Source organism: Amphibalanus amphitrite, unplaced genomic scaffold (genome assembly GCF_019059575.1).
Source record: "Amphibalanus amphitrite isolate SeventyFive unplaced genomic scaffold, NRLGWU_Aamphi_draft 002642F_arrow, whole genome shotgun sequence".
In the NCBI taxonomy this organism is placed as follows: Eukaryota; Metazoa; Arthropoda; class Thecostraca; order Balanomorpha; family Balanidae; genus Amphibalanus; species Amphibalanus amphitrite.
In genome coordinates, this window is record NW_024884048.1 from 1 (window position 1) to 27053 (window position 27053).

Consider the following 27053-nt stretch of genomic DNA (forward strand, 5'->3'; position numbering starts at 1 on the left):
CGGCAGTTCTCCCCGCTTACCTTCAGTCCTGTGACGAGGATGTCGTTGCGGCAGTTCTTCTCTCCTCCCTTACCTTCAGGTCTGTGACGAGGATGTCGTTTGCGGCAGTTCTCGGGCCGTGTCGTTGCGTACCACCGGTGTCCGTCCACACACCAGTCGCACGGGAAAGGCGCGCTCACACACTGGCTGCACTGCTGGTACCGGTTGCAGTTGTAGAACTCAAAGTCGGTGGCCACAAAGTCGGGATCGTGACCGTTCGTCATCCAATCCGGACTGACAGCTTCGCCTGGATTAGTCTGTAGGCGAGAGGGAAGGGAAAGTTAATGAGCTTCGCCTGGATGTAGTCTGTAGGGCGAGAGGAAGAAGGATAGTTAGCGGGCCTTGAGGGGAGAGAAAAAGGGATATTTAATGAACTCTTTTAATTAGGAACGTTTTTCGCGCCTGGGTGTAGTTATTATATATTGGGGAAAAAAGAGATAGTTTGACATCAGACCAGAAGGGACACGGTTTACTTTCATCCAAACACACTGTCGAGTGTCAACTATCGTCGTCAAAGACGAGAGACATCAAAGAAACATTTTCCTAGCATGTATTATGCAAGCAGTACCGGCAAACGGCATCTTGCAATAGACGAAGAAACAAGCCGCGAATAAACTGACAAACAGTGTGCTGTGGTAATGATGCAAAGATGGATGGACGAAATGTGCATAATCGCATCGGATTTCATAAATGTCATGACGCTTTTAGCATTCATGTGCACACCAAAAATATTATTCAATATTTATAGCTAAATTCATATTTAAAAAACAACGTTTGAATGCAACACCACATGGTTTCCAGCCGTCAACTTCCTGGACTGAAGTATCATCTCACTCAGGAACACCCCCTGCACCGCACACTTTATTGCCTGCCATTTCAGTGGCGGAACCCTCCAGCAAGTTCAGCATCATAATAAAAGACTCCAAAGTTGTCTTTATTTGATAACATGTTTTTCCCTACGGTGGAAACTTTGCCTGGGCATTCGGGGTGAGCCGAACCGGCTCGATTAGACGCGCATTACGCAGAAAAGCCCGACGGAAGTTTGGCGGGGGCGGTGCTGAAACAATCTCGAAACAATCTGAGCGAGGGTATCACCGGAGAGCGCCGCGGATTTCCTGAGGGGCTGCGGAGGTACACATATGGGAATATCCGCAGAATAGACATCGGAGGACGGAGTAGCACTGTCACCCCAGCGGGGAGTATCAGCGCGGACCGGCACTGGTACCATCAGCCGACGATAACCAACCCAGTGGCGGGCTGCTGGCATGGTTCGGCAGAGCAGGGCACCAAGCCCAACCCGGTGCCAGCCCACGCCCGCAATCCATCACCCCAACCGTAGACTAACTGGATCAATTCCATAAGACATCCATCTACTCAGTCTGTCTGTTCCAACCAACATTAGTCCCGAGTTTGTTTCTTTTTCTTCAACATGGTGCATCATCAAATCACATTTAGGCTGGAGACTTCCAGTTTGCGGTTAACTCGCGTTTATTTTGGTGGCTAACTTCCTTACACGCGTGTAGCTGCCCACCAACTTTTACCCGGAGACTTCCATCCGCGAATAACTCGCGGGTAGCTACACGCGGGTAAATGTTTAAATGCCGACTTACACGCCAGTTTAAAGGGCTTCCCGATCAGCTGATCCGGATGCAGCGATCAGCTGGTCCAATGAACAAGTGCGTAATTCCGTTATTTATGGGACCGGTGGCCCCCAATCAGCGTTTTTACACATGCAATGAGTACAGCCGTAACAATGGGATGTGGTGATGCATTAACCTAACCAGAACAGCGTTTGAAGCCGTGCCAATCAGCATCAATAATGCTACGCGCCTTGTGTTATTTCACTCCGTATGGCCGACCGCCAGTCTACTGCATGATCTTATAACAGCCGTATCTCAGATTACTCGTCTGCCCTCGTCGGTTCGTCTCCGTCACCCCCCGTCCCCACCCCGCCCCGTCACTTCACCGGTGAGGCGTCGTCGATGTCCAAGTCAATGCTACACAAAGGACGATTATCACCGAGTGATCAGTTTAATCTGTATCACGACGGTCCCTGTACTGTCTCAGGACTGTCATACTCGTCTCGCCTTCCCCTCCCCCTCGGGACCCCCCTCCTCCTCCCAGCCGACCGTCCGAGCCCAACGAGGGCGGCGACCCCGCCTAGCCGCCGCCCCGCCTCGGCCGGCCCGGCGCGGCGCGGCGGTCCCCCAACACGGTCATATAACACGCCTCGCGACGGCCCCGGACGGCGCTGGATACGGTGCCATAAAAGGACACCTGAGGCCTCTTGCACCAAAATCCTCTTGCACCAATGCTTGGATTATTTTGCATCGTATACCCAGTCCAAGTCTCAAATGTAACAATTTGCGTGCAAAATTTAGCAAGCACATGTAGGATTATGTATTGGGCTATTGCAAATAAATTTACCACCGTTAGATTAGCTTATTCTGAAACCGGTTTTTTCGATTTTACCTAGCTAGGTAGTTTGGTGCAAGAGGCCTCAGCGCTCATAAACCAGCTGTGGACATAAACCAGCGGATCCCCAGACGGTGACAGGCCGTCTGCGGCGTGCCGCGCCCGTTGACCGACGCCCGTTGGCGCCGCAACCAGCGTCCGACGCCGAGCCGCTCTGGCCGTGTCGTGGGAGAATGCCGCCAAACCCACTCGCCGGGCAGACCACTATACGTTATACCAGGCCAACCTCAAACCGATCCATTACCAAGTAAAACCGGGGCATTATCCGCTCACCCCCGCGGTCACCTTTGACCCGTTCGCCCACCGGCCCGACCCAAGTTCCCAGGTCAGGGCTGAATCGGCCGCTGCCCGGTCACGCACCGAACTGACCTAACGTATATCCAAGCCATGTCACTCAGACCCCGTCGTGTCGCCCGCCGTGCGAACCTCGCATTCCCAGGTCCGTCGCCGATCCGGCCTCTGCCAGGCCTGTACCGCACTGACCTAACATTACCAGGTCAGTCGCCGAACCGGCCTCTGTCCGCACCGACCTCACCGAACCGGCCGCAGTCCGAACCGGCCTCTGCCAGGCCTCGTACCGAACTGACCTAACATTCCCAGGTCAGTCACTGAACCGCCTCGCCGAACCGGCCTCTGTCTGCACCGGCCTCACCGCACCGGCCTCTGTCCGCACCCGCCTCTGCCAGGCCTCGCACCGGACTGACCTAACATTCCCAGGTCAGTCGCCAAACCGGCCTCGCCGAACCGGCCTCTGTCTGCACCGGCCTCACCGAACCGGCCTCTGCCCGCACCGGCCTCACCGAACCGGCCTCTGTCCGCACCGGCCTCTGCCAGGCCTCGTAACGAACTGACCTAACATTCCCAGGTCAGTCGCCGAGCCGGCCTCACCAAACCGGCCTCTGTCCGAACCGGCCTCTGCCAGGCCTCGTACCAAACTTACCTAACATTCCCAGGTCAGTCGCCGAACCGGCTTCGCCGAACCGGCCTCTGTCCGCACCGGCCTCACGAACCGGCCTCTGTCCGCACCGGCCTCACGAACCGGCCTCTGTCCGCACCGGCCTCACGAACCGGCCTCTGTCCGCACCGGCCTCACGAACCGGCCTCTGTCCGCACCGGCCTCACGAACCGGCCTCTGTCCGCACCGGCCTCACGAACCGGCCTCTGTCCGCACCGGCCTCACGAACCGGCCTCTGTCCGCACCGGCCTCACGAACCGGCCTCTGTCCGCACCGGCCTCACCGAACCGGCCTCTGTCCGAACCGGCCTCTGCCAGGCCTGGTACCGAACTGACCTAACATTCCCAGGTCAGTCGCCGAACACGATACATACAGCCAACGACACTGCACACAGCACGTGGTTACGATGCAGATACCGGCGGACCGGACCCACCCACAGTGATGCAAATGGGGCTCACGAGTGGCCATAAATACGAAACAGGTCCAAAATTCAAGTTCACTTAATCGAATAAATCGTAATATGGTCAGTCAGGCAAATGTTTAGGGTGTCTGAAAAAGTATGATTTTAATGTTTTTGTCAAAACCGGCCTCGTGTATGATTGTCAGAAGTCGAGACATTTTCGATGTCGTAAAATGACTGTCAGGTACTTGAAATTCAAGTGCCGCTAGCGTGCGTTCATGTCATACAAACTGCAAAAAAATATACATGAAAATGATCCCCGAAACCTGCTGCTTCTAATGCCACGTCATAAAAAGCCGTATCTATTTTGGTTTGGCGGTGAGCTAACTATTTGTAATCATGTTGCAACCGCAGTTTTTTACCAAAAATATTTGCTTTCAATCCACCTACAGCACTTCACACAGTGTGTGCCCGTTAGTGCACCATATCATAGCATTCCCTAATCATTTCTGAGTCGCCTAGTGAAAGAATTAAGGCGCTAGCACAGGGCTGACCGGCGCTACAGAAGTTTTCGTCCGGCACGGTCGGGTGCCTCGGCGCAGCGGGCGGCCCGGGCGGCCGCGCCGCCGCGCCGCCCGGACGCCGCGCGGCGGCACCCACCCGCCCACTGCGGCGCCCGACCGCCCGGACAAAAACCTCTGTAGCGCCGGTCAGCCCTGTGCTAGCACCTTAATTCTTCCGCGATGCGACTCAGAAATGATTAGGGATATGGTATGGTGGACTAACGGGCACACACTGTGTTAAGTGCTGTAGGTGAAACGAAAGCATTTTTTATTAGTAAAAAACTGCGATTGCAACATGATGATAAATAATTGTCAGATTACCGCCAAAGCGAATGAGATACGGCTTTTTGTGACCCGGCATTAGAAGCAGAAGGCTTTGGGGATCATTTCCATGCATAATTTTTTCAATTTGTACGAAATGAACGCAAACCAGCGGCGTTTGAACTTGCGAGTGTCTGACCGTCATTTTACGACCTAGAAAATGTCACGACTTCTGACGATTATACACGAGGCCGGTTTTGACAAAAACATGAAAACCATGTGATTTCAGATGCCCCAAACATTTGTCTACTCGGCCATATCGCAATTAACTCGATTTGGTAAACTTGACTTTTGGGTATTTATGGCCACTCGTGAACCCCATTTGCATCACTGTGCCACCTGCCATTCCAAAGGTGCCGGGTCCGTAGTGTTGCGCGGAGTCCATGGTCCGCGTCCCGCTCTGGCTCTCACCACCGTACCGTGCACGATAAAGGCTGCGTGATGCCAGCACACGCACGCTACCCTACCACACACGCGCAATCACGCCACCAGACGCGCCACTCGCGGCCCGCCTCTGTTGTCACCGTCGTCCCCTCTCACTGACTGACGTCTGTCCTCTCGTCTCCTCCCTCGCCCTCCCCGCCCTCGCCCCTCCCCACGGACTGCCGCTCCCCAACCCACCTCCGACCCAGCTGGTCTTCACACTCCAGAGGGGCCACTAAACTTTATTAGGGGACCCTAATACCGATTATCACCGAGTGATCAGTTTAATCTGTGCGTGTCACGGGGTGGCTGCGTTCCAACGGCGCAGGCTCCGAGTCCAGTCCACCGCCAGTGCCCATTTGCTGCCGTTTAAACCGCGAATGGTCCTTTTTGGCCGTCCTTTTCATATCTCTCCAGAGCTGTGTCAGCTGTTTCTCGTCCCATTTATCTTCGGACCTTGCATTACAGGCTGTATCAATGTTCTTCCAAGACCGCTTTCGTTCTTCATTACTCCTTCCATCGTGTCGTTTATTTTCGATGACTTTTACTTCAGTCTTCATGACATCGGCTAACAAATACCTGTCTCTGCTGCTGAAATTTCTGCTCCTCTTCTTCCTGTTCAGGGCTGTTGACCAGCCACTCGTATTGCTTCCATTGAGCTGGTCCTCGCCCCACTGACACGTAACACGAAGTGCGACGACCGGGGCCCGACACTGGCCGGCTGGCTCGACGATCATATTTCGGAGGCGATAAGAATTCCATCTCACTATCCCGAAGATTGCGAAATAGCAGCTGGTGGCAAGGAGATAGGTGCGATGGAACTTAACGCCTCCGTATTTGAAAATTTGAGTCCTACATCTTCTGTCAACTCAAATATTGCTCTCATTACTCATGTATGACTTGTCGAAAACATCTGGACACTTGCAGTGAAGAAATACGTTATTTGTAACCCCTCAACAGGTACAGAGGCTAGTTTTACCAACAGCAAAATAGCCGCCTGCCGGAATTTTTTGTCTAAAGACCGTTTCACATACGGAGCGTAAACACGACAAGCACGTAAGCGAATAGGGCTTTACCACTCTCGATCCGTATGTGAAGCGGCCTTTAGGCGAAAAATTCCGGCAGGCGGCTATTTTTCTGTTGGTAAAACTGGCCTCAATACTATGAAAAGGTGACCTCAAATTCGTCTAATCATAGCAGCCGAACGGCTAGGCCGAACTGGCTGAAAAAGCCAGAACTAGATGATTGCACTATTGTCTAGCACTTCAACATAAAATTTGCACAAAAAAAAAACTTTCAAAACCACCTAAGGACCAAAAAAGGCACCACCGAAAAGATACCCGCGAACTTAATACATGGGGTGGCTCGCGTGTAAGTTCGTTCGCTAACTTAGCGAACAAACTATTTACCCGCAGATGGAAGTCTCCGGGCAAAGTTACCCACCGACTTAAACGCGAGATAAACGCCAACTTACCCGCAAACCACTTACACGCGACTTACCCGCGTGTGGAAGTCTCCAGCCTTAAACTGACATAAAAACAGTTACTTCGGACAACTTTCTGTTTTACCACATGCCGAGATATCCCTTTAACATTAGCACGTGCATTTGGGAAATGGCTTCGGCCCGCCTCGGCTAATGTTGAAGGTATTTGGGAAACGATTCGGCCCTAGGGCTTTTTGATTTTCCCAGACAAAGTTTTACTGAATATTCTGAGCGGAAGAACCAATTTCAAAGAAGATATTTACGGATTGTGTGTTCACTAACAGCAACAGCAAAAGTAAGTGACTGCGTGTTTACATACTTTTGCTGTCAACGTAATTCAACTAAACAAGGTTATCGTTTCAATGCCAATGTATTTATTGCTGCAGAACATGGTCGGAATAATCATTATTTCTACATAATGCACGCAAAAAACGAACAATTTAAATGCGTGAAGCATCTTAACGTGCCACAATGAAACATTTGATATTGTTCCAGCTGGGATCCAAGACGCGTTTGATTCAGCGTTTCACCAAATTTTCAGTTTTCCTCACGGTTTCCTCACTCCTGCTGGACTCCATGTCTTTATAGTTTATTCTTACTTCTGGCGGTTCACCATCTTCATCCTCAGCTTTTTCAAACCCTAAATAAGGGAAATGTAGGGAATTTCATCTTTCATACTCAACGGCCAGCGCCGCCAAATAATGAAAACAAAAAATAATCGCGGTGACTATAAATATGAACATAGTATTAATAGAATATTAACACCATATTAAGTATATAATACCAAATGAAGATGATATTAACTGTTGCGCCGGTACGGCATGTGGTAAATCTCTTCCCAACCTTGGGCCAAGGCCGTATAAGTTAGGTAAGATCGTCCGGGCTCGCTAATGTTACAAATCTGCAACACTACGGTGACGTCACCGGCGCATACGCTCCCCGGCTCGATCCGGACCCTGATGCGGCGGCTGCAATCGCTGCCAATCGAAAAATTACTTCTGCAATAGCGCTTTTAAATGACTTTAAAAAGGGAAAAATATGATAACAAAATAATTATGATAATTCCTTGTCCTAACTTGGATCGTATGACCCCGCCACCTAGTGGACAACGCCGTAATTAGGGTTGAGTTGGCGATCGCCAGGTGGCTCGTCAGAAAGCTGTCAGCCGCAGGCAGGAGGGGGCCTGCAGGCCCCCTCCTCCAACCTGGCTTATGTTAACGCCAGGTTATGCTCAGGAAAATGCGACACGCTTCGGAACGGTCATTTATCTCGAAAAAGATGCGGTGCCCTGTGGTGTTATTCCCACATGAATCGGGACCCGTAGGCCGTGTAGTCACCGGCAGCTCCCAAGGCCGCTAGGCGCTACGGAGCGATACGTAGGTAGGTACTTCGAAAATCGCTAGACAAAGGACTCAGGGGCGCAGCCAGGGAGGGGGGCACACTGGGCTTTAGCCCCTCCCAAATCTAGCAGGCGCCTTCCACGATCATTCTGTGCGCCGATGGCGCCTATCAGTGTCCACTGTCCAGCACTCTAGTCGCCCTCGACGGTAAGCCATTGCGGCACATCATGCGGCACTGGCGCCCAGGTTTACAATTTTCATAGACTACTACATAGATATGTAGTAGTCTATGCAATTTTATATCTCTTTGTGGGTGAAGATGCACCCACAATCCTGAAGTGCCGGATATCCACTCCCAACCTCCTGACCATCTAGCGCCCTCGGCTCACCTTTAGCGCCCTTCTGTCTGTTCGGCGCCCTTCTCGGCCTTCAGCGCTCTCCTGGCCTGTCGGCGCCCTCTTCACATTCGGAGCCCTCCGGGCAGACCAGTTGGCGCCCTCATGGGCATTATCACACAGCATCCTCCTTATCTGTCTCGTCCTCCACAAGTCCACACATGTCAGCGCCCTCCTGACCTGGCAGCGCCCTCCTTATCGTATTATAGCGCCCTCCTCACCGTACAGTGTCCTCCTGACCTGTCGCCATCCTCCTCACTGTAAAGCGGCCTCCTAACCATACAAATTACAAAGCCCTCCAGACCGACGCCCTCTACGTTCAGCGCTCTCCTGACAAGTCGGTGCCCTTTTCACCGTAGAGGGCCCTCCTGATCTGTCGGCGCCCTCATGACCGTGCATCGCCTTCCTCACCTGTCCGCGGCCTCCTCTTTATACAGTATCCTCCTGGCCTGTCAGCGCCCTCTTCACTCGTATAATGCCCTTCTCATCGTACGGCATCCTCCTCACCACACGGCGCCCTCCTGACCTGTCGGCGCTCTCCCCACCATACAGCGCCCTGCTGACTTGTCGGCACCCTCTTCACGGACAGCGTCCTCCAGATCTGTCGCAGCCCTCATCACCGTGCAGCGCTCTCCTGACCTGTTAGCGCCCTCCTCGCCTGTCGGCGACATCTTCGCGTTCAGCGCCCTCCTGACCAGCCGGCGCCCTTTGCAACGCATAGCGCCCTCATCACCATGCATCGCCCTCCTGATCAGTCGTTCATCGTACAGCGCTCTCCTGACCTGTCGGCGCCCTCCTCACAACACATCGCCCTTCTGACCGGTTAGCGTTCTCCTCACAATGCAGACAACGCAACAGTGTACAATTAGGAAATCGTTAAGGAACCCCTATGTTTAACCCTCGCCGGCACAGGCCATTTTGTCATTCGACGGCACAAGGAGGGGGGGGGGGTGGTACGACCCCCCCTCGCATTTGGCCCCTGATGGAGCTAGAGCTTCGCGGAAAAACGAGCGTGTTGCCCGTCACGAGAGGAAGTCAATGATATTTAAGTTTAAGGTCCTAGTCATCGGTTGACCTTCCAGGTCAGGTCAATGACCCAAAAACCGGGAATATCGGGACCTGTTAGAAAGTCGTAAAGTTTCCGTAACTGCTAAGAGTTTTCCGGGGTGCTGATCACGAATATCGTGTTAGTTTTGATCACAGATGATGTCGTTAAGCGTTCAGACCAGGTCGGGTCAGGTCAGAGGTCAACCGGTAGGGGTCGTGACGGGTATTCGTAGTACCTGTCATCCGTCTCTGACAGCTTCGTAGCATGTTACGAAGGCACCAAAACTACTTCGTAAATGTTCAAATGGTTGCTAAATTCGAATTCAGCTCCAAAAGCTAGCCTAGAAACATGTAAAACTCGAAAAAGTGAACCGAGGTCACCAAAGGTCAATGACCTGACCTGACATTCAGGTGACCTTGACACCCACCCTAATGCATGGAGCAACATCAAATCACATGTTTGGACGATTGAAACCACGAAAAGCTTGCAAACGCGCGGCTAATGCGAGCCAACATACGCCGAATCGTGATTCCGGCCAAACATGGTCTCGGAAAAGAGGTCACAGGTCAAAGGTCATTTGGGTCAGGGTCATGAAATTTTCAGGGTAGGTGTCAAATTGATCAATGCGAGGATACTGAAAGTTTCGTCGTGATCGGCCGCATTTTACGCGAGTCATTCGCGAAAAACCTTAGGGGGGTTCCCCCTGTGCCGGCAAGGGTTAAAGTGATTTTAGGCGCGAATTAGTAATGAAGCATTTTCCGGAAAATAAAAGCATGACAACGTTTCTAGCGTTTCCGGAACGTTTCCGGAAAGGAACTTGTTTACAACCGTGACCCTCAAAATCATATGCAAGGCCAAACTTGCGGCGAAGGCCAGCTGAGAAGTGTATGCTCCCGTGACGTCACGGCTAATGTTAAAGAGTCGGGCGCCCGGCACATAGGAAAGCTCGGGATGACAGCCCCCTGCCTTGGGCTGTGAAAATGCAGTTTTATTCACCTCGGTTTTTGGCTACGGAACTCGTGCCTACCGGCACTCGGTCCTCCGCACAAAAACCTCGGTGAATAAAACGCATTTTCCCAGCCCCGGTCGGGAATATATATTCTCAGCCTCTACCACTGAGCAGACATGCGGCGGCGGGGGCAGCCGGACTGGACTCAGAGACAAACGGCGTGTTCCACACGCTGTGACATTCGGCCGGCCCGACTGCCACTCTGCCGCCGCAGCGCCCGACAAACACGACACCAAATTGAATCGGGTCCGGCACACGGCACACGTGCGCCACGTGACGGCCACGTGCCGCGAGCCGCCGCCGTCAGTTCCAGGGGCGTGTGTCGAACGTCCGACCGAGTCTAATCCGACATTAAATAGATGTACGGCCCGGAGCTCGAACCACCCCTGAATGACAATGAAATTGATACTGGGTGGACGGAAACACTTAATGCGAGTCCTGTCCGCCTCGCATACGAGGCGCCCACAGAGGGCATGCCGTTCCGAACGGTGGTATTGGCAGCTGCGGGCTCCGCCGACATCCACTCGACATTGTCCACTGTGCCAGCCGACAGCCACAGAGGCTGGGCTCGGCCCCGCCCACCGCCAGCATTCTCCCAGAGCTTCCGCTGAGCGACAGCCATATTAGGGAAAATGACTCGCAGTGGTTAGAAGCCACTCGAAGGCGAAATGCTTAGATCTATAATAGCAGCAGCTTACGTAAGAGCCATCAACTGCCAAGTTTCCCAAAATGGAAACCTGTTACTCCCACCTAGCTACTGACGGAATTCATGATTCAACACTCGAAGACTTCGTTTCTGTCGCCCCCGTGGCACGACCCAGCCCTCTCTCGTTCTATCACTGGGGAGACACCACGCCCACCACCCATCGGCGTCAGCTCCGGGTGGCCGGGCGGCCCGCCGACCAACTTCCCCGTCTGTCAACACTGGCGCAAAAACAGCGGGACGGATGGCCGGGCCGATCGGTGCCGGCACCAATCCCGGCGGGCGCGACCCGATCGGTCGCCGGCGACGCCCGGCTTGTTTGCCGCTGCCGGAGACGGCCGCGTTTCGATTCGACTCCGCGAGACGAGCTCGTCGGGCCGACGTCTCGAAAACAGACTCGCAGATGGATGGCGGTAACTTTTAGAATAGAGACACACGCTCGGTGAGGGCACTTTTCATTCGGTCGGCAGGTCGGCTCAAGTCTCATACCGATCCTTCGATAGGATGTATGCAGTTGCTAATAAGGACACCAGCCGGGACGTCCTTTCGAGACTATCCCAGAAACATGTCAATGAGCGGTGGACTAATCCTGTCTTGGTCACCCAGCATTACATTTTACCACTTAGAAGGGGCCTAACCGCTCCTCTGCTACCGAGCAGTGGCGGACATCGAGCCCTGAGGTCCGCCCCCGTTGGCGTCTCTCCCCTGCAAGAGTCCTCTTTCCGCATTGTCCTCTTCCCCATCATTCTAACGTCACACTAGCCACTCACACACCGCCTGTGTCGGTCCTCATTTCCCGCCCACCCTGGCCACCAGTTCGGCCACCACACCGCAGCAACCACTCGAGGCCGCTGTCGCGTGCGCACGGCCAATAACCCAGCGCCCGGGAGTCAAGTTGGCCCGTCCAGGGGCCGCCGCCTCCTCCACCCAGCCAGGTGAGCGCTCTGTGACGGGCCAACTTGGCCAATATCGGCCCGGCTGACGGCGCGAGATTAAGATGAGGCCGGCGGCCGAGTGGCGAGGCGGTCCGCCCCGGCGCGGCGCCGCACCGGTGACCCCCCTGACCTGACCGGTACGAATCAATACGGGCCCGGCAACAGATTCCGCCGGCTCCGCGAACTGGGCTGCCACCGGGCTCTGGGGAGGGGCGGCGGCGATATGCATCAGGGTAAACGGATGACGTAAGGTAAGATCGCTCGACCATGGCGCAATAGGTAACGGAAGGACAGATATGCTATCGGTCTTGGTTCATGAGAAACAGCTACACACAACCTACTCAGATCCACCGACTTCTTTGAACTTACAATGGGTATTCAATCATATGGACAACTGAAGTCACCCATTTGCCAACAGGCCACTTGTGATACCAAGCCATGCGTCAATACTGTACTTTAGCACTTCCGCCGGCTCTGAGTAGAGTGGATAGGAATTTAGACCTAGCATCGGCCACTTTTATAACGCAGTCGATTCAGTAAACACCTTCCTTAAAACAATCGCTGCAACCCCATCATCGCCACAATATTTTCTTTTTTCAAACAAACAAGTTTTTGAAGTGGAAGTTACGGTCCAGTCACAGCATTCGTGGAAACTTTTCTCATTAAACAAATTCTACAGCATTTCACATTTCGTTTCTCAGCAGCCGTGTGAGGATATGAACCACCGCCAGCAATCTACAATCTCCCACAAACACTGAGGTGCGGCTACACTATCAACAGCCACACAACATCAAAAGGAACACCTCCGTAATAAACGACATTCCACCAGAGAAGAGACTGTCGAGTCCGACATCCCGCCAGCGCGCAGACAGCACTGTCGAGCCCCACGGACCAGCACACCGTACTGTCGAGTCCGACATCCCGCCGGGACCCAGACAGCACCGTCTAGCCCGCCGCCACGCCGCCGCCGCCGATTACCATATAGATGAGTGCACCGTGTCGTCTGGTGTCAGCCAGCCCCAAGTTCGAGAGCCCAACGAGTGCCCGAACATTCATTACAGGACTCCGGACAAGTGTGGGGAGTCGGTTTGTTCTTTCGAAGTTTACAGGATATGAAGTCGACTCTTATTAAATAGAAGTTGTTAGAGCTTCATGGCTTGTCACTTATCAATGCTTCAATGCTTCTGCTGCTATGCTAATACTACGGACTGCCCTGTCGCGGGCACAATGTCATAGTCTGTCATCGGCACTGAGTGTGTCCTCTGGATGGGGTATAGCAGTAGGACCAGCCACGCTGCAGCTTCTGGTACGCTCAGAAAACAAGCCGTTATGACATACGAGGCGGCAATACGACCATCATACGGTTTGCCAGGCAAACGTCAGGAGGGAGCCTGGCAGGAAGATAGAGAAGAAATGTCAGTCGCTGATGTTATCGGCACAGGCCGTTATCCATTCGGCAAGCACACGGTATCAGGTGGTGAAACCCCATTTTCAAGGCATGTCAGAAGGTATGCGAGTAGTTCATGCTATCTGAGGAAGCCCCTCATATCACACACCAGCTGTCGAATGGCGAGCCACTGTGTCGCCAGCCGTCTAAATCGGTTCACCTCACGAGGCGGCCTCACTCGATGGCAGTCTTCTTGACAGAATGCTCAATTGCTCAGTCCCACACACACCCAAGCGCGCTCAGGTGCTATAACCATCACCTATCATTAATGATTAAACCAGCCGTGACTAGGAGCGCCTAAGACGGACGAGCATCCCTCCCGACCATGCCGGTCAGTGGACAGACCCGTCAGCGGGGTGTTCGCTAAAAATATCCCAGCGACAGCCCGACCCGATCGGCTCTTGGTTCATATTTTAGCGCCGTGGTTCCCTCACAAGGTTCCCAACACCCCTAACCTGTAGGGGTCAGCGGTTCACCCGGTCACCAAGGCCGCTGTTGGTTGGCGACCACTCAGCGACAGTCGCCTGTTAGCCGGGCGACATGATAAACTGCCGGTGGACAGTGGACAGCTAACGACAGCAGCAGCCGGGGGTTCCACAGTTCCCGATAGCTCGGACCGTGCTGACAGCAGAAGCCACCGAGCGTGATAGGGCAGCAGCGCGGCTCCATATATTGGATGAAGTTCACCGCTGCCTGCAACCTCCCCTCCCAGTGATCAATGCTGTGACAAATGACTAGGTCACGACCGGTATGACCACGACTGACGGCAGGAAGGCATAACTGCCGGCACGGCGGCCACACATCATCCTCCGGACGTGTCAGCGCCAGAAGCGAACACGGTCTACTGCGGCGGCCCGCGGTTGGTATTACATGTCTACATCACGGAGGCAAATTAGCTCCGCCCGGGCACATGTCAGTGGAAGTGACATTGGCTCATCGTAACCAGAATAGACACACACGCCGCTCGAAATGCACGCGTCCCAATATAACCACGGCAAACACGGATCAGCGAAGCCTTGTTAAAGCAGCCAGCGCCAGCGGATCATGTAAATCAATAGAGCAAATATTGGAGCACTAACCCGCGCCCTGGTGGGGGGGGGGGCTATTTTTTGCCCCCCCCCTCCAGACTTTTCGATATATCTCCAGAACCGCTGCGCCGATCGTCACCAAACTTTCAGTACCCTCCCGGACATCAATTTTACACATTGTGACCAAAAATTTATCCAAAGGCTATGATAGGTTGGCCGGAAATGACGTCAGAGTGACGTCATGTTCTGCCGTTTTCGACCCAAAAAAGGGTTTCGCGGGAAGAGCTGTCAGGCCTATAGCTTTGCAAATACAGAAAAACGATAAAGACATAAAAGCTGTAGAATCGACAGGGCTACAAAACTGCTATCTCGGATTTTTGAAATTTTTGGATTTTGACCCCCAAAAATCAAAAAATAGATTTTTTGATTATAATAGCCGAAAAATCCAAAAAGTTTTTTGAATTTCGAAAAAAACCGGAATATATGTGATAGTCCTTACCGCCTTCTATCTACATACCAAATTTGAGATCGATACCTCTTTTTTTGGCCACGTTACAGCGAAAAAACTGTTCAAAATTGATGACGTCAAATTTTCAAACTCATTTTTTTGCAATTCTAGACCTCGTAGCGCAAAACAAAGACCACCATTAGACTCCCCGTGACGAGCTGCATCGAATCAATACCCATTTTATGCAAAAATATCAACTTTGAAATTTGACCTTTTTTGACCTGACCTTGACCTGACCTCCACCAGAAAGTGGCCTAAGCCGTACCTGACAGTCTTATAACCAACACCATTGAGTTGGAAATGAAAAATTGGCCATAAAACATGCATCGCACAACCTTAGTACCTAAAGTTAGGTTCATATGTGACCTGACCTGTGACCCTTGGTGACCTGACCTGTGACCTGGTAATGTCAGTGACCTCTTATAGCAATATATGTACTAGGCAAATGACGCCCTATCGCTGATTCTCGACAAAATGCGTTTTCTTCGGTGTTATAGCGCATTCCCTAGATGACCCGTAAACGGTGAAACATTTCATCTTTGACCTGACCTGTGACGTCATCGGTGACCCCGAGGTCAATGAAATTTGGTTTCCCTCGACAAATTTGACAGGCCTTTCGAACGCCGTTTGAATTTTGCGGATCCGTCCAGTAGTTTCGGAGATACGAGGGGGGGGGGCAAAAAATAGCCCCCCCCCACCAGGTCGCGTTATAAACAGACCCCACCAGGGCGCGGGCTAATAAGCTGGAGCTATAATAAGGATATTTAGCCGGATCAGATTTAGTCAGAGAGGGCACCTGATTGATGGTTTATACGCCGGCCGAGCTGAGCAGGTGCAGCAGCTCTCTAAGAGCACTGCAGTTTTCTGGAAGGCGTAATTGAAACACAAATAGCCGTGTTACCAACAGCACGTTAGGAACACCGAGCCAAGTTGGAACCGAATCACCAAGGGTGGTTACCAGACTGGGCCTGCCATCGCCTCGCCTCTATGTCAGTCTCCAGCGCATCGAGAGCCCCATCTTCGAGTAGCTCCCAAACTCGCGGCAGCCAATCATCTCACCAATCACTTCTGAAAGTTTAACTCCTGGAGTAGCTTCTTAAACAGCTTCAGTGTGTCTACCATACAGACATATTTACTATTATAGAGACTGAAATAAAAGTTAAGTATAAAAAGAAAACAGAAGCTAGCGCACTGAGCCGGGTCCTTCTTTGAGCATTTCTCAGCATGGTTCTCGTGCGATGTGCGGTGCATGTAGTGCACAGTGCCCTCCCCCCCTACTCATGCTGTCCTGAGGGTATCTGCAGCAGCAGGTCGGTCCACCCCTCCCCTGCCCCCCTACTCTCGTTGTCCAGAGGGGAAGAGTCTGTGTCCCTGTCCTTTCCCCCGGTTCACTCACGCTGCCCGGAGGGTATCTGCAGCAGGTCGGTCCACCCCCTCCCTTGCCCCCTAGTTACTCTCATTGTCCAGAGGGGATGAGTCTGTTTCCCTGTCCTTTCCCCCGGTTCACTCACGCTGCCCGGAGGGTATCTGCAGCAGCAGATCGGTCCACCCCCAGTCCCCTGCCGCCCTACTCTCATTATCCAGAGGGGATGAGTCTGTGTCCCTGTCCCCCTCCATACTCACGCTGCCCGGAGGGTATCTGCAGCAGCAGATCAGTCCGCGGCGTGGTGCACATCAATGTATCCGGTCCCGTCTTTGTGGCGTTGGTGATGAGCGTCTTGCCCATCAGTGTGAAGGCGCAGAGGAAGCCGCCCGACTGCTGCACGTTCGGCAGGTTGTTGATGGTCAGCGTCAGCTGTAACAGGGCCAGGGAGATGGTCAGAGCCGGCGGACCGAGTGAAGCGGAGAGGTGAGAGCAGATGTTAGGTGCCGGGCGCTGAAACGTCTCGAGAAACGCGACGCGGAGTTAAACGAGGATAGCATTGTTCGTGAAACAGAAGACTATAGCACTCGGCTCATGAATTCGGTCAATACATTTTCGAAACACCACCCATCCCAACTTTGAGATTGGGCAAATGTAATTGTCAGTGGTAGGTAGGTGTGGTGATAGCCTACAAGACCCGGCGGAAGACGACTTTGGCCTCAACTTCCGGAGGCCCACGGTGACTCATTCCCAAACTCCTTCACATCAGCATACCAAGCAAGCACGCCACGCCTGTCGGCATCTGTTCAGTCCATCACGGAACCTTCTGCACTCTACAGCCCACATGGATCGTCACGTAACACCGCATTCCTGGCCCACACGGACCGTCACGTAACACCATACCACCAACATTCCTAGTTCAGATGGATCATACCGCCACACCACCCGCATCTCCATTCCACTTGAACCATCCCATACATACCACCACATTCTTAACACACCGCCCCCTACCACCAACACGTGTCGAGCCCACAGACCTCTCCCAGCCGTGTCTGGCCAGACGCCGATCCTTACGAGCCCCGCTGCAGGGGTGTGGGAAGGCACCAGCTGTGGCGCCCCGGTCAGCGCACAGCCGATTGGCCAACATAATTAGTCCGAGCTGTCATAATGCGGACGGCATAATCGGTAATTAGACACACTTCACGGGCCACCCCATAGACCACATCATTCGTCATTGGGAGGGATGAATGGGAGTGGATACAATTGTTAATATCGCACAGCTGTTCTATATGATAGGAGCTCTCGGCAGCGAAAGTGGCGAGCCGCTGCGAATGATAGATGTTGTGTAGTTAATGGGTGTGCCTGTATTTGTAACGTAAAGGGTCAGACAGCACAGGCCACGGCGGGCCTTCGCTGCTGCTGCCCCCACCAGACGCGGCGGTGGGTCTTCGCTGCTGCTGCCCCCGCCAGCCGCGGCGCGCAACAGATGTGGGCGAGTCGACCGACAAGTCAATAACGGGGCAGAACAGGCAGTCGGTCGGTCTGTCGGTCGGTCAGCCTGGGTAACTGGGGAAGAACCACTGCCCCAGGAGAGTCAGAAAAGAGGTGGAATAAGCAATATGTGTGGAGGCAGGGGAGCTACGGTAGGATAGGACTAGGAGAGGCTGTAGAATCATCGAAGGAGCGAATATGATGGAGAGTTGATCTTCCAAAGCCTAATCGGATTCCAGTCTGCTTCAAAAAAGTACTTTTTGCAAGCGCGTTAAAAGGTAGTCGCAGTGACAGCGATCAGTGATCTAGCTTATCAAGAACAAAATTCACGGACCGGAAGCCAGCAGCGGGGAGTAGTAGCAGCAGGCGCTATCAGCGGCATAGCATTAGCAGCCGCGGCTGGACACAGTCGTCGGATTGATGAGGGAGGCGGGCAGGCCGAGCAACCATGAATCCGCCCAGCTGGGCCCCGCGGCCGCCACCTCTCATTGTCGCCATGGCAACCGTAATCGGCAACAAACACCATGGCAAAAACAGCTAATCACCCCATCATCACGCCATTTTTGCACCAGCTTATTAACTAAGCGATGGGATTTAAACTGACCCTGACCAGCCATTGCCACCTGGACCTCACAGAGTTCATTCAGAGTGGCCGGGCCCGGCGGGTCGCCGCACCCACTACCCGACCTCTGCAGGTGCATATTCCACCGGCGACCGGTCGCACCTGGCACTCCCGGCCGTCGCCAGTGATTGATCATGTGGCATCGCGCGCCGAGAATGGGCCCGGCAGGATAATGGGCACTTGGTGCGATGACCGGCGAGGTGGCTAGTGTAGCAGCAGCCGGGGCCGGGGCCGGCGCCCGCGGCCGCCAACCTCCTCTGTTTGCTGCCGCGCAGCCGTGAGCACCCGCTCTTGATCGAGCACTTTTTGCAACGGCCTGCGCCCGAGAGTAGCGTTTTTCAGAGAAAATCCGCCGCCGAGGCGAGCTGTTTTCGGCGTCCGAGAGGCACTAATTAAAGAACATAGAGCCGGGTGCGCCCACTTGGGCGCGAGGGCACAACAGCGGCGAGAGAAGCCGCGAGAGCCGTGCCAAATTCGAAACCCGACGAGACAGTGATGTAAAACAGGGCTGGTAGCCCGGCGGCCTGGAATAGGAACGTCCGCTGGCGGTTGCAGTGGAAACTGCAGTATATTGAACGGCTAGGAGTTATGAAACACACTGAAAAAAATAAATGAAAATGCCTATAGTAAAAACCAACAATACTGCATTAGCTTCCAGGCAACCAGACCAGAACAGTCAACAACACTCGCAAAATAAGAATAAAACTATTTCCTACAACACTTCTCGTCGACAGGCAATCAACACTCGAGCCTCGCCGACCCCACATCCTCGGCTCTCATTTGCTCCCCACTACGACATAATATCGTGCTGCTGCGTGGCATAGTGATGAACCGCGCCACTGAACGGCTGGGCTGGGAGAACTGGGAGAACGACTCGCCCGTTGCCGTGGCGAATCAGAGGCGCTGGGTGGGGGACGTGGGTGACATCGGGCTCCCGTGCTGGCTATCAGAGACAGCTGCTGCCAAAACATGGCCCGAATCACCACTGCCGGCGGTGGCAACAGCGTGGGACGGCACGACGGTCATGGGGTCATGGCCGTCCCGAGAATAAGTCAAGAACAGCCGTTCGCATATTGAGGAAAGGAACAGACAAATGGAAAGGCGTGCAGTACCAATTTGGAATGTTTTGAGTCATGGTCATGATATCCTATTCGACAATCGAGACATGAACATCTCAATTCGAGATATGTGTGAGAGGGATGCGACATACAAATGATTCAGGATGCGGTAGGGTCGACGTTTCTTCATCCCTGATAAAATCTAACCCAAATGATGCACCTTTGAACGGCAGTTCGGATGCCTTTCAAAGCCGAGTTAGAGCCGCTGGTCACCGACCGTCCTGGCCGTGGTGGCCTGTAATTACCCATACTGACCGTCCTAGCGGTGGTGGCACAGACTCCCCATACTGACCGTCCTGGCCGTGGTGGCCTGCAGCTGGTGTGGCGACACCGACTCGATGGTCGTACACCGGTCCGACTTGTAGTTGATCCAGTAGAGCACGTCCTTGGCCGCGTCCTGGCAGTCGCTGCGGATGCTGCATCTGAAACGGTAAGAACGGGGAGCGTCAGTTGTGAATGCTAACAATATAGGATGAAAACAGGCTGACAGAAATTCTCTTCGATCGAATCTATCCTGCTAGTAAGCAACATGAGGAGATGTTTAGTATGGTGCGACTAGTAAAAACGAACATGACATAGATTCGCCACATGCTATATGTTACATAAAACAGCACACTCATCAGTCCACGCACGGCACTCTGGCCTACAGCACAAGCCAGTCGACGCAGTAAGGCCGAATATGTTTTCCCACAGCACACGCCGGCCGGCCCGCTGAGCCACGGGTGCCACCCAGCCCCCACGTGCCACGTGGTGCCACCCAGGGCGCCGACAGCTCCGAGAGACGCCGACAGTGCTGTCGGCGACAGGCCGTCACACCCAAACACACAAACAGCTGGGCCGGAACGAGAGACGCGCCGGCCGAGACGTCCACACACAACAGAACTGTCGGGGGGTGGGTGGGAGGAGCCGGAAGAAGAAGAAGAAGAGAGGGAGAGGGAGAGGGAGAGGGAGAGGGAGAGGGAGAGGAAGAGGGGGAGGGAGAGGGAGAGGGAGAGGGAGAGGGAGAGGGAGAGGGAGAGGGAGAGGGAGAGGGAGAGGGAGAGGGAGAGGGAGAGGGAGAGGGAGAGGGAGAGGGAGAGGGAGAGGGAGAGGGAGAGAGAGAGAGAGAGAGAGAGAGAGAGAGAGAGAGAGAGAGAGAGAGAGAGAGAGAGAGAGAGAGAGAGAGAGAGAGAGAGAGAGAGAGAGAAAGGGAGAAAGGAGGGAGGGAGGGAGAAGTGTAAGAGTTCAGAAAAGAGGTGGGGATATAGGTAAGCGCAAATCGTGAAATGTTCTTCCGAAGTAAGCATATGTTCGAGAAGTTGACAACGGCAATAAATAAAAGGTTTAATACAGCATTAACACTGATAAAGATAGTGGCCAAATAGCACAGTCTTTTCATTTAGAGCACCAGTACATTCCCCCAACCTTGTCACTGGGTCAAAACCAAGCAGGAATAGGGCAAGGAGCCACACCATTAAAAGCATACACGAGCGGTCGTCCCTAGCTGTATAACCTCACGTGCACGTCCCTCAGTACGGCCAATACAAGCATCTCCAGCGAACCCTAACGACAGGTTATGAAACAGCAGCAATCAAGCAGCCGCCTATAAATCGAGGCCGTAAAATCTACACACTAATTCGTGACAGATTATCGATACTGCTAACGGCCCGCCGGACGCCACTAAATCAAACAGCGTCATCGAGATATCGGTTAAAATATCAACCGGACTGTATATACCGGGAGCTGGAGTTTGCTAGTTTTGCCATTACCCGCCCCAGGCGTTCCGGGCCACTAGTCCTGCGCGCCCGCCGACCTCTCCGCGGCTCGTCTGGTTTATCGAGGGCTCGTCCCCGAACCAGGCCGGTAGTTAATCCGACTCGACCTCCCGGCCGAACTTGGTCCATCGGCAGTGGCTGAAACTAACAGCCCGTGGCGGCGGAGGGTCCCCGGCCGGCGGCCCCGGCGTCTTCTGGTGACCTCAGGCGGCCCTGTCGTCTTCGGCCGACCCCGGGCGGTACATCCGTCCCAGACAGACGGACTCGGGACCACGTCAGCCGCCGGTCATCACTCCCGACCGCAGTCGTAAAAAGGCGACACCGACTGCCGAGACCGCGGCTCCACAGCTGCCCCATCAACGCGATCACGGCCTGTCTATCAACCAGGCTGGGGCACAGTGGCATTCAGGAGACATCATACTGACATAAACATCAACATCGTCAAGACATCAGCAGGCCACAGTATGTAGTCACCAGACCTACAGTCAACTGCATCCACGTGCGACAGAGATCAGCACACATACGCTGTAGCCGAGTAGCAGCACCGCGGCAGTGCGGGGCGATCAATGCCCCATCGGAGACGGAGGGAGGCACATGGAAGTCAGCTTCCTCCTCCCCATTTGTCCTCATAGGTGAGTCGCGCGGCCTTCCCCAGGGGAGCTCGGGGAATGGTGCTGCATTAGGCGCCGCTCACCGCGCCGAGACCCCGCGCGGGAGAGCGGGCAAAGGGGTGGGAGGCCAAGGGACGACCGACCGCGGCACGCGGCGCCACTCATCACACGGAGCAGAGGATGGTGGGCTATATTGACAGTCAGCTAAATTATGAAGGCGAGTTGACGGGCGAATGAATGGAGAAATTAATGAGCGAGCCAGCCAATGCGTGAATGAATTTGTTAATGAATAGTCAAGTGCATTGAGCTTGAAGCACCAATACAGACCAGACCAGATCATTAGCAGTTGCATCCTCATAGCTGAAAAGGGTTCGACGATCGCGAGGACGTACGAGGGCACAGTTTTCAGTTTCAGTCACGACCACTGAGGAGCGGGGCGGGGAGGGGGCGGGGACCTGTCCAAGGGCGGCGATGCATCAAACATTTACATGTTATTGGATGTTTTGTGCCGTCCTCGTGTCCAACGGACGGCCCCGGGCGGCGCGTGTCGCCGGAGACAGGTCGGTATGAGGGCCGAACCAGCGGCCGGACGGCCAAATGAGAAACCGGAAGGCGAAATTCTGGGCTCCAACGACCCCGAGCCAACGTCGATATCGTGGCCAAAGCGCAGCGCCTTAAATACAGCAGCGATGCTATCCCTAACAGCCATCGGTCTGTCCCGACCAAACGACAATAACAAACGACTCGGCAAGACGTACGGCCCTAATAATGACTATTACTCCCATAACTCCATCGGCTCGACAGGATCGCAATTCGACTCTATGAGTCACAGTTGATTGCATCGGCGTGCCATCGATTCCGGTCCGGCCGGCTGGGGACTGGGCACGTACGCACGGTTATTTACTGTGGACGTAACGGGACATCGGACTGCAATGAACCGCCACTGCGGCTCGTGCGGACCGCGTCCTTCCGCGTCTGTGCCCCCCGGAGACCCATTTCGCTGTCCATGGCCCGCCCATTGACCCAGTGAGGCGGCTGTGCTGGTGTCGACCGCACGCCGACGGTAGCCGCCACTGACCGGTGCGCACGGCGCGGCGGCACGTCGCTCTCGACGCGGCCCTGCCGGCGCCGCCGCTATCGACGACCTGCGACTGGCGCCGCCAGGTCGGAGGGGGTACAGGGGTCAGGGCGCGGCCGGCCCCGCCTGTCCGACACGGGGCTCGAGTGCCGACATGACAGCTACGACGGCCGACGGAAGACGTCTGCACGAGGAGACAGCATGCAAGGCGGCCACCGGGTCCGCAGCTTGTAGTTATGGTATTGAACGGAAAGACAACACCGCCGGTGGACAGCTACATTTTTGTCAACATGCAGACAACTGAAGACAAAACGGCCTCACTCAAAAAGAACCTGTAAATAAGACAAAGTAGATAGTAGGATGAAATTGCTTCGTGACATTAAAAGCAGCGTTTAAGGTACGTTTCAGATGAAGACAGATGAGCTGCTGGGAGCAGATGTGCCAATAATTCAATAATTCATCAGTTCCAGGCGGCGACTTAATTCGATAAACGAGTGCGGCCGTCGGATTTCGGAGTGATTTCAGGGACGGCGTCTCGGCGTCTGGGTGAGGTGTAATATCCGGTGTCTGTCGCTCTGGGCGTCGGTCGGCGGCCGTCTGTCTCCGACTGCTGTCCGAGGCGCGGGCACCGTCAGTCACCACCCTAGGAGCTACCGGCACCGCGCTGCTGCCACCGCCGCCAGCGCCGGTAGGTACTCTTGTCTCATGTGATGAGGGCGCCGGCGCACTGCCCTCACCAGCGCGGTCCCCTTTCACTCGAAACCAATGCCGCCTGTATCGTCACCATTTGCTCACCAGAACACCATCCACCCCCGCATTCGGCTCTAAAGTCTTCATCGCAGGGCCTTGCGTTCAAAGCACACTCAGAATCACATCAAGTGGTCATCAAGTCCACATCACACCTAATGGTCACCCCATACGACCTTCACGCTCAATCTTACAAAGCTCTCAGACTCACCCACACACACATCCCAGTCCACCCCCACACGGCCCCAGATCCACCCCCACACAGCTCCCAAAACTCACCCCCACACAACCCCCAGCCAACCCCACATAACTCTAAATCCACCCCACACTCCCCCGGGTCCGCCCACTCACCACCCCCGGTCACGTCCGTCCAAACTGCGTCGTTTCCTGCCGCTCAGTTGTCAGCTCCTGAGCGTCTGTGATGAATCGACAGCAGACACGACCGTCTGACCTGAAATCGGCGCCGCGGAGGGCTGCAGCCCGGCCGCATAGCTCCCAGCTGTCTGCGCGGTGCACCGCGCGCTGACGGCCCGCAAATGGCTCCAATTATTAGCGCATGTCACACTGATCAGACCGACAATTGGCCCATCTCAGCCTGGATTCATCGCCGTAAGCGCTGCAGAAGTTCAAAGATCGCCCGCCGTCGAGCTGATTGTGGCCTCCCAAATAGACTGGCTTTATTCACCAGCAGTCTGCAGCGCATTTCAGTCTCGCTCTCTTTTCTCGCAGTGCAGATGAGCCTTGCACGCGGCGGTGGATTCAATTCCACGGGAGTTGAGCACCGCTCCCGGGCAAACCGCCGACAAACTTCCAAACAGTCCTCGCCGAGTTGGGCCGACACACGAGTTAGTGTTTCAGTTAGAGAGGCATACACATGCAGGCAGACAGGCACACAGACACACAGCGGACAGACAGACAGACAGACACACAGCGGACAGACAGACAGACAGACAGACAGACACACAGCGGACGGACAGACAGACAGACTGGCTGCTGGGAAATGGCGCAGAAATCAGTCACCACGCCAACTGTCCTGATCTAGCAGCGATATTACAGTCCAGACGAATACAATATTAGATGGTTTGATACACATCTGTGACCTGGGATATATGGCGGAGTTTGTTGAAAATCTCGCATGGAAATATAACAGTCTGCATAAAGGAAACTTTTACCCGGAATCGGGTTTACAGAAACGTTAAAAGCGAACGGAAGCATCCATATTCCGAAACATCGCATAAGCAATATTGCCAGATACATAAAAGTCTACATCACTATCTCGCGTCTTTTCTTTCAGTCGCCAGTAAATGTTTCCGTTAACATATAATTGGAGGTTCAAGACCAAACACTCGCAAAATTTTGTAAAGCAAAATAAAATAGTGGACCGGTTCACCCACTGGTAAGCAGAGTGAATAATATGGTGGTAAGCAATATGATCTGACAATACAGAAAAGTACTTACTTATTCTCGAGCGAGCACCATCCGCAGTAGGGGTCTCGCGCCCCCAGACACTCTGAACACGTGGTGTACTGGTGACACTCCTGGACCTTGACCTTGGAGACCTGGCGGCACACAGACAGACAAACATCGGTCAGCTATTCAGTCAGACGGTGACAGACAGACGACCAAAGCAGGCCAGTTATTGGGTCAGCCGTGAAAAACAGACACACAACGCGGGGAGCTATTCAGTCAGCAGCAGAAAAAAACAGCCCATGACCTCAATGAGTTGACCGAAAATGGCGACAGCAAACATACAGGGTAGACAAAATAATCCGCAAGTTAGCAGTATCGCCTAACCAATGGATAAAGCCAAACTGCACAGCTAGCCGATCACCCCCCCCCCCCCAAACACACACACACACACAAAGGAGCGACACTAAGGTCGATTCCCACCACATCACAAAGACGCGTCGTTGAGCGCCCAGTCCATTGAAGTTCCACCACTATGCACCGTTCCATCGCATACAGCGTCCCACCACTGTGACATCGATCATAGTTCCGGGTCCGCGACCCGGCAGCGCACGCACAGCGGCGAGCCTGACACACGCATATCTCAGCCTGGGGTCCGCGGCGGCCCTGAACGATGTCGCCCATCACGGCCATGGCGGATAGTGGATGGCCGCCGTCCGCTGTCGGGCGGGGAACACTCGGTCGTACCGCGGCACCTGCGACAGTCCACCGGTGACAGTTCACCGGGGACCGTCCGTCGTCGACTGTGTAGCGTCCACTGTCCGCCTTCCACTGTCCACATTCCACAGTCCACCGCCTACCGTCGACCGTTCACTGTCCGCTGTCCAGCGTCCACCGGCTTCGTCCACCAGTGATCCTCCATAGGGAGCGTCATACATCAGCTTCCGCGCCCGCCGCGTCACCCTTCGCTTTTTGTGTGGTTGATAGCATTGGACGAGGACGAAGGTTCATCCCCAACTCTACAGTCGGTAACCAAGCTCTTCCGTAAATGGAGAGCCAGGACATAACAGGCGAGTGATGCATCTAGGTGATGTCCGTTTGGATCGGTTCCGTCAATGCATTGGCATCCATTCTGGCATCCGTCATTCCACGGCACATCTCTATAGGCTCCGAAACCGCGGAGTAATTGAAGGAGAAAGATGAGGATCGTCCTGATGGAAGGCACGTCAGGGAAGGCGCTGAAAGGCGGTAGAAGAGACCCATCGGGTTGTGGAGAGAGATATGTGAGGATGGAACCGCCCAGCTGAATGAGGAGAAATGAAAAACGGAAATCCATCAGAGCACTGATGTGGTGGAAGAATTTCTACTCAACTCTGCGAGAACCAGTTAGACATTTTTGGACGTATGGAATGACACCAATTGAAGCGAAACGCTAGCCAAGCTTGTCGGAATCCCCCCCTCCCAACCGCAGGATTCTCCAGGGTTCCGCATGCGGCAGGACAAGGAAGCTGTCCTCTCCAGCCGTCGCGTTCCACAGGATAGGAAGGAACTGCGACCAGCAGGATAGGCAGCTGCCGCAGCTCGCAGGTTAAGGAAGCTGCCACGGCCCAGGGTAAGGCAACTGCCGCGGCACGCAGCGCAACGAGTTTCAGCAGTCTCCCAGAGCCACCACGAAGGATAATGGGCTACTGCGGTCCTCAGGATAAGAAGCTGTCGCAGTCTCATAGGTGAGCGAGCCCCGCGATGACGGGCGGCTCGAGTCCCGGGCCCATCCATCGCGACACTCTACG

The 27053-nt window shown here is 54.2% G+C and overlaps 1 protein-coding gene across 1 annotated transcript; it reads right to left on the bottom strand.

The window, feature by feature from the left end:
* Positions 1 to 259: 259 nt before the first annotated feature.
* On the bottom strand, positions 260 to 25956 carry LOC122377226 (plexin-B3-like). The gene is made up of 5 exons (XM_043357186.1): positions 25900 to 25956; positions 25315 to 25448; positions 19959 to 20088; positions 16696 to 16867; positions 260 to 345 (listed from the first exon to the last, which is right to left on the bottom strand). Exons 1-5 carry the CDS (start codon positions 25954 to 25956, stop codon positions 260 to 262), a joined length of 579 nt encoding a protein of 192 aa, XP_043213121.1.
* Between the last annotated feature and the right edge of the window lie 1097 nt (positions 25957 to 27053).

Bases quoted from the DNA above. Each gene is read 5' to 3' on its own strand.
- LOC122377226 (XM_043357186.1), bottom strand. From the start codon at position 25,956: ATGGCCGTGATGGGCGACATCGTTCAGGGCCGCCGCGGACCCCAGGCT. The intron at 25,449-25,899 runs GTGTGTCAGGCT...CTGACTGAATAG, and splicing joins GACCCCAGGCTGAGATATGC to CTGACCGATGTTTGTCTGTC. The intron at 16,868-19,958 runs GTCAGTATGGGG...GCCCTGTTACAG, and splicing joins AGGCCACCACGGCCAGGACG to CTGACGCTGACCATCAACAA.